The following is a 7,816-nucleotide window of genomic DNA, read 5'->3' as shown; positions in this document are numbered from 1 at the left end:
TTTCTCTCTCTCTCTCTCTCTCTCTCTCTCTTTTTCTCTTTTTCTCTCTCTCTCTCTCTTTCTCTCTTTCTCTCTCTCTCTCTCTCTGTCTCTCTCGTTGATTTTTGCTGTTCGTTGTTGCAACACACACTGTTTTTAGCGGCATGTGAGTTTGGTCTCGCGTGCGATGCGATGCTCATTCGATTGCAGGTTGGAGTGAAGCCAGGGTTGCAGCGTTTAATCTTCTCTGCTCGGGCCAATCGTAACGTGTGTGGTCGCAAAGGCGTTGTTCACAGCTTGAGTGGTTGGTTGGTTGGTTGGTTGGTTGGTTGGTTGGTTGGTTGGTTGGTTGGTTGGTTGGTTGATTGGTTGGTTGGTTTCTGCGTAGCAAGTTTTCACTGCTTGGGTTGTGGTGACTGTGCAGCCAGTGGACACTGCTTGGATAGTGGTTACTGCGTAGCGAGTCGTTACTGCTTAGGGTAGTGGTCATTCCTTAGGGTAGTGGTCACTGTTTAGGGCAGTGGTCAGTGCTTAGGCCGGTGATCACTGCTGAGGGAATGGTCACTGCTTTGGCTGGTGGTCACTGCTTAGGCAATGGTCACTGCTTAGGCTGGTGGTCACTACGTAAGACGATGGTCACTACGTAAGGCGATGGTCACTGCTAAGGGTAGGTGAGTCATTGTGCAAACACCGTTTCTTCTAGTGTAGACTGCCGCGCGGTGATTAGCAACAAACCGTAAGCTTCCCGTCACTAACCCCACCGCTAGCTGGCGATGGCGACCCAGGCGACAGTCTATGACGGCGAGAATGACGTCATCACGAACGACCTCGTCAACGAAGTGCTAACGGCCGTCGACGGAAAAACCGCCGATTCGCACGTAGGCGGCGCCACCGACGCGATGGACGTCTCCCCGCTGGGGGAGCCACCGAGCCAGGGTTCGGACAGCGGCGTGTTGTCGATGGAAGAGGCTGGAGGGATGATGGCGGAGGAGGATGGAGGTGGCGGCGACACGCTGATACAAGTGACGACCGATGTGACGGACGACGCGGTGACGACGACGGTGACGACGACGACGCGGGGCGGCGACGACATTGCCGTGGATACGAGCGAGGTCGACGGACAGGTCGTCACGGTGATTCGCTCACCGGACGGCGACGAGATCATCCTGACGCGCACCGACGTCGACGAGCCGGATGCGGATGCTGAGCATCACATCGCCATGACGACGGCAGAGGACGAGCCGATGCTGGCGGTGTGCGGATCGGCGCCATTAAACGAGGATCACGGACAGGTGGCGCCCTCGAGTGAGGATCATGGGCAGGTGGCGCCCTCGAACGAGGATCGTTGGCAGGTGGTGCCAGTAAGTGAAGATCATGTGCAGGTGGCGCCAGCAAGCGAGGCTCATGGACAGGTGGCGCCAGCAAGCGAGGATCAAGGGCAGGTGGCGCTGGTGAGCGAGCCTCAGGTGAACGGTCACGCTGCACTGCCGCCACGACCGCCGAAGCCCCCGCGCTTCCAAGAGACAAGCTTCGAGGTTGTATTCCATAAACCCGTGAAGGAGATATTTGCATGCACTCACGCGCGCAAAAACACACACACACACACGCGCGCACGCATGCACGATCACGTATGCACACACACTAATGTGCATGGGTGGGCTAACACTGGGTGCAGATGCATGAAAGGCAAACACACCGGGTATCGAGGCAGCTAACTACTTACTGTTACCACTGTTATACTAACCATGCTTTCATTAGTCTAATTAACCCAACATGAGCCAGCCTCCATCATTTTCATCCTGAGCAAGAAGCATTCTTATTGATATTGATATTGATATACATTTTATGCTGGGTTGTTGTGGGCTGCAGTGGCACGTTTGCTGTCGCGTTGCTGGTTTGCTCCTTAGCAGAGAGGAGGGAGCCTGAGTAGTGAGGGTATATTTACTATGTAGTCTGTCTCTCTCTCTACCTGTTTCCCCTATTCACCCTAACCCTAATGTAGTCTGTCTCTCTCTCTACCTGTTTCCCCTATTCACCCTAACCCTAACCCTAACCCTAACCCTAACCCTTACCCTAACCCTAACCCTAACCCTAACCCTAACCCTTAGCAGAGAGGAGGGAGCCTGAGTAGTGGGGGTATATTTACTATGTAGTCTGTCTCTCTCTAGGCTGAATCGCCTGCTCTCGTTTTCTCGCATTCTCTTCTGTCCTTATCTCTTCTCTCTCTCTCTCTCTCCTCTCTCTCTCTCTCTCTACTCTCTCTCTTCTCTCTCTCTCTCTCTCTCTCTCTCTCTTTTTCTCTCTCTCTCTCTCTCTCTCTCTCACGCGCGCGCGCTCTCGTTCTCGCTCTCTCGCTCCTTGTTTTTCTCCCTTTTTCTATTTCTCTCTCTCTGTCTTCGTTCACCCCTTTCTCTCTCTCTCGCTCTTTCTGTCGCTCTCTCCCCAGTTTTAGACTACTGTCTGGGTTTGCGCGTTGTTAGGGGAATGGTGTAATCATACACGTGTTTGTCTTAGTTACGCTCGTGGTTTGCCACTAATTCAAATCGACTAGGACCGGTCGGAGAGAAAACCTGTTTTCACTCATTCTTTCCCCCTATTTCGCTATATGCCATGCTCCTCACTCCTTCTCGGGACAGGTAGCTAAGGTGTACTGTCTACCCATGCCATCCGCTGATACTTGGCTAATTAGTTTGTTAATCTTGTTTAAGTGTGTTAAATTAATATCAAATGTATAGAGGACAGCACATTACAATTTTTGGTAGCCGGTGGGTAGCAACCATATTGCAGTACCAGGCATAACCAGGTAGCAGCATAATAGAACTTCTATTCTAGTTCTATGGTAGCAACCAGTATTGCTACACTTCTGACACTGATTTTATTTAAGCTTTTTTCACCATAACTGCTACGTACAAGTAATACTTGCTGTAACTGCCCACTATATTACTTGTATCTTGTTATCGTATCTGGTATTTCCTAGTTATTATGAGATGATGGCCATGGCTACTTAATTGATTATTCGGTCATTGTTTAATTGATCATGACCGATATGACTGGAGTAATTCACTAAGTAGCTCAAGTACTACTACTTAAAGGTCATGCAATCGTGAAAAATGGCAAGGCACGCACGGTTATCTTACGCTCTCTCAATTAGTAATCGAATTATTTTGATTCATGTTTAATCGTCATATTAATCGTCGCTATTTCGCGTTGACGTTGCAGATCAGTGAGGAGGCGCAGGTGAAGAAAGCCCCGATCGCGCGCATAGAGGAGCTCGAGGAGTATCTAGAGGAGCTCGACAATTTGGAGGAGATGGAGAAAAACTCATCACTTAAACGCAAGAAGAAAAAAGAGAAAAAGCCGGAGAAGGTCGACAAGAGGACGCGGGTGTGACCGGTGTCCGGCGCTCCCTCCCGCGTGCGCGCGCGTGAGAGAGAGGGAGAGGGGGAGAGAAACTCGCGTGTGGCGCGCGCGCGACAGTAAACATATGCATCGTAGTATTTCTAGCGCGTAACGTTGCACTGACCAGGGTGCGGCCGATATCATTGTAGAGTGTGCGAGGAGATGTTAGCGTGGCACGAATGCCCCGGAGTTGGTGGTGGGGCATTTGTCGCAAAGGGGAGATCAGTTTGGAATCTGCGAAAATTGAGAGACCCGCTGAATTCGGATGCGTGGAAAGTTCAGTGCCTGTGTTTGTGTGAGGGGGAGGGGCATAGCATACGGTATAGAAATAGAAGGGCGCTTTTCGAGTGTGCTGGCATAGCCAGATTTGACGTGTACACGTTTCGAGACTGTTGCCATGGAAGCGAATTTGTTGGAATTGGCCACTTCCATGGAGATCTATGCAGAATGCACGGCAGAGGTCTCCATCAAAACCGTCGCCATGGAGATAGCCAGCCGTCCTGGTGTCATTGTTGCCAAAGGGACAACAGCAGCAGCACTGTTTTTAGCTATTGTCATGGTAACGTTTCTACACGCAGCATCGCGACGGTGGCGCTGCGCATGGAAAGAAGCGTTGCCATGGTTTCACCAGGTTCTATGGCTACCACTACACCTTAAATGTCTCTTCATCGCATTTACAGAAAAGTCATACACCCATGTGTCACATTACCCCCTTCTCCTCCTCCTCCTCCTCCTCCTGCTCCTTCTCCTCCTCCTCCTCCTCCCCCATTGAAACCATGTATTAGTGTCTTGCCGCTAGATGAAACTGCGAGGATGTTGTGTCTAGAATTTATTCACTTGGTGGGCGGGCACACACGGCATAATGCCGCTCCGTTTTCAACGAGAGTTTCAAGCTTGATTTAGAAAGCACATTTTGTCCATTTATGGAGATTTTTTCTTAAGAAGCAAAAAAAATGATTCTATTTTATATAAGTTAGGAAGGGCTCTCCTCCCATTGGCGTTTTGTCGTGGATGTCACACAAAGCTTATATATATTTTCACACGAGTTCGGTTCAGTGGACGTAAGTTAAGGCTAGTGTAGCATTTAGGTACTTCTTTCACGATTAGTTGGTATACGAGGTGTCAACGAAAGGCCGCCACTGTGGTGGCTGGCCGGCAGAGAGAAACATCAACAAGTAAAGAGATAGGAGATAGCCATATGGTCAAAAGCCATGGTAGCCTTGTTACATACACACAAAGAGAGAGTGAGCGAGAGATATGGAGACGTTACGATTTTTTATGTCGCAGATGTGTATATAATTTTGTCATTTCTTGTTTCCGTCAGTGATTTTGGTATTGGGTGACAAACGGCTTGCTAACGCGTGCTTCGTCGTACATGAAAGCTATTTTCACTTTTATTGTCCACCAGGTGTCACTATTATACAGCGTTGATATTTATGTGAAATTTAATGTAGGGCGTAACCCCCACCCCCCTTCTATACTAGCTTTCTGTCATTTATTGTTCGAGCAATGTGCTACGATTTGTGTGTACGATCACTGTTTGAAGAAAATCATAAGTGTCTTGGTCCGGGAATCTAGAGCGAAAGCTGCCGAAAATGCAAAGATGCGTCGTAATCGCGGGCGCCATTTTTGATCTATTCGGCGGCGCGATCCCGCGGATTGATTGAATTTTTGTCGTCGGTTGTAATGTAGAAATTCTTTCTCTCTTCCTCGGCGTCTTGCTCCCTCCTCCCTCCTCTCTCCTCCCTCCTCTTTTTCCTCCCCCGGGTCCCACGCGCTGAAAGCGTCATGGCGGTTCCAGTAGCGTTAGCGTTTTTTGTATGCTTATGAAATACTACTATTCAATCGATATGTTCTATTATTATTTAGTTTCTCTGACTGCGCACCCTCGTGGGGCTCGTTGTGCGAATAGCGACACGTCAGCGCCCCCTGGCGGCTGCAGCCCCTCGGTGGTCGGCGGTCGACTGTGTTTTTGTTTGTTCCGTCTCGTTTGCCCGTAGAAAGATAGGTTCGAAGATTTGCATATATTTTGCTAATATATCCCCCGGAAAGATTTTTTCGTGTTTAGAGACGTAGATCCGGCGAGGTCGACTAGCGCGGAAGAGACGTCGGCCAACGTCGGCAGTATACGACAATGCTGCTGCTGGCCACGTCTCCCCAGTGCACCACGAGAGGGCGCCACTAGGCGTGCCCCTCTGCTTTGTCGATGCAACACAGGCGGGGGATTCCCTCTGGGCACCTCGTCTCCCTCGTGTGCCTCTCGTTTTTCGTAGAGAGAGAGAGAGAGAGAGAGAGAGAGAGAGAGATGCACCGAGGGTGTTTCCAGCACGCATGCCCTATAGGTTGTGTAGATACCTTTTAGCGAACTGAGTAAAAAAAACACTAAAATATTATTTCTGCATGTATTCATGATCCAATTTGTGCTTTGTTTGTGGAGAAACTTGAGCAAAATAAACATTTGAAAAATTTGAAAAAGTACTGTTAGCCTAAGTATTCGGCTTTCATTTGTTTTCTTAGCCCACACATACGTATACAACCACATGTATACATTCTAATCGCGTGTATGATAGGGTGTATTTTGCAGGCAAGCAAAGTCAATGTAGACTGCTTTATAAAGCAGGTGCCACAATTTACATTAACGTAGTATGCGCGTTCAACAGTAGCGTTGTGACAGTTGTCATATAAACTGGTTGCCCGAGCCCTCGCACACGCACTAAGTTACAAATAGTGTATTTTATCGTCATTATAATTATTTGTAATCGTGTTATACATTATGTGTATTACCTGTTCTTGACAACAGATGGCGGGACTAGTCAAGATAGAATATAGGCAAGTACTAGGAACAAATTGAGAATTCAAGTCGTTTGCGTCATATAGCAAATTCGAAACACAATATAATGATAAAAAAAATCAATCTTTATTCAATCTGATATCATATGTTTATGCTTATTATATCGGAACTATCATTAAAAATCTCACCGCATCTTAAAAGAATGTCGAATGTAAATCAACAGCAAAACGCTTTAAACCGATGAATATGAAACCCAAGACATAATAATGTCGATGACGACGACAATAACAACGTATGATACTTTATAACAGTTATTCCTAACGATAATTTCTATACACTGCTACTACTGCACAGTGCCGACTTTCTCTTTACATGGTTACGCCAGTACAGTACATATCGTATTTACTGTCGTTACGTCAAACTGCTGTCGCTGTAAAGGAATTTGACAAGTTGCGTACACGGCAGCTGTCCGAAATTTTGAAAGGTCTGTGTTAGAATGAAGATTCGAGATGGGCGCAACTCAAACTGGCACTTGAACGTTTATCTGTTATAGCTACCTTACGCGGAGCGAGCGACGTCGCGGTGTGGAAGTCTACAATATGCCGCCAAACCTCGCTGGTGCACGACGTGATTTCTACATAGCCCCCTACGCGTGTATTACAGCTAGGATATCTGTACGAAGGGTTATTTATTACATAGCGAGGTTTGGGTGATACGTTCGATAAGCCTTCACCTGCTACAGCTACGCACTACACTGTCGCAGTCACGCTATTTTGTCGAGCTATAGTCACGGGCTATAGTCTATAGGCTATAGGCATAGGCTATAGGCATAGGCATAGGCTATAGGCATAGGCTATAGTCACGAGCTATATGCACGTGCCACGTCTGTGAGTCGCCATGTTGTGTTACTGAGGACATGGTAGAGGACGTGTGAGTCACCGCCCAGCCCCGCTACGATGTGCGCGTGCGACAATCTATGTCGTCGACTTTCCCAACTTGGCCGCGTTGCTCTTGAAGTTGACATTCATGATGCCGAACAACTTTCGCCAGCTCGCGTCGATTTCGGGCGTCATCTTCGCTCCGAGTTTGTTCTTGAGAATTTCGAGGAAGGCAGTCTCCATGTCCTGCGAAATTTGGAGAAGGTATGTGTCTCGGTTAGTTATAGAGACGGGTTACAGGTGCAGGATGGGGATCGAATAACGCGAGTAGAGTGTGTACGACTCAGGGATCCAGGGGGAGCGAGGCGGGGAATGAGGCATCCGGGCTACGCGGACTCTCCATCGTGAATCAATTACGATCAATTACAATCAAAAACGAATGAGAAATCCCAGGCAGGCAAGTGGGGCGATCTGTTACTGTATTTACTTACTGAAATTTATGAATATTTATGCATTTATTAATTTATTAGGCATTTATGAATATTTTAGACCTCGGTTTTTACTCATTCCCTTCACAAATTTCGTCGTGCTCGCTAGAGGGCAGAGGCGAGACTGTCTGAAACATTAAAACGCGCCGGTGGCACCGCCGGGGGAGGGGGGGGGCTCTGGCGGTTCTTTGCCCGCAGTTATCCCATTGCTGGACCCACCAGTCTATGTTTACACGTAATAATCGATGATTAATATTACCATATTCCCATTATATATATAC

At 48.0% G+C, this 7,816-nt stretch overlaps 2 protein-coding genes across 2 annotated transcripts in view; one reads left to right on the top strand and one right to left on the bottom strand.

Annotated features, from left to right (window-relative positions):
• Positions 1 to 3,327, top strand: part of LOC106806624 (lethal(2) giant larvae protein homolog 1-like) — a gene marked incomplete in the record, with an annotated part of 65,569 nt that extends 62,242 nt beyond the window's left edge. The window contains 1 exon segment of the mRNA XM_014808627.1: positions 3,199 to 3,327. Within this exon segment, the coding sequence (XP_014664113.1) occupies positions 3,199 to 3,206 (8 nt within the window).
• Positions 3,328 to 6,273: 2,946 nt separating this feature from the next.
• The window catches only part of LOC106806629 (leghemoglobin-2-like), a 5,588-nt gene continuing 4,045 nt past the window's right edge, over positions 6,274 to 7,816 (bottom strand). Inside the window, exon 3 of the mRNA XM_014808631.1 lies at positions 6,274 to 7,293. Within this exon, the coding sequence (XP_014664117.1) occupies positions 7,144 to 7,293 (150 nt within the window). The 3' untranslated portion in view covers positions 6,274 to 7,143. The remainder of the gene's footprint in view (positions 7,294 to 7,816) is intronic.

The sequence above is a fragment of the Priapulus caudatus genome, unplaced genomic scaffold (genome assembly GCF_000485595.1).
Source record: "Priapulus caudatus unplaced genomic scaffold, Priapulus_caudatus-5.0.1 Scaffold170, whole genome shotgun sequence".
Taxonomy (NCBI): domain Eukaryota; kingdom Metazoa; phylum Priapulida; class Priapulimorpha; order Priapulimorphida; family Priapulidae; genus Priapulus; species Priapulus caudatus.
Note: the sequence above shows the minus strand (reverse complement) of the source record. Positions and strands in the feature narration are given on the sequence as shown.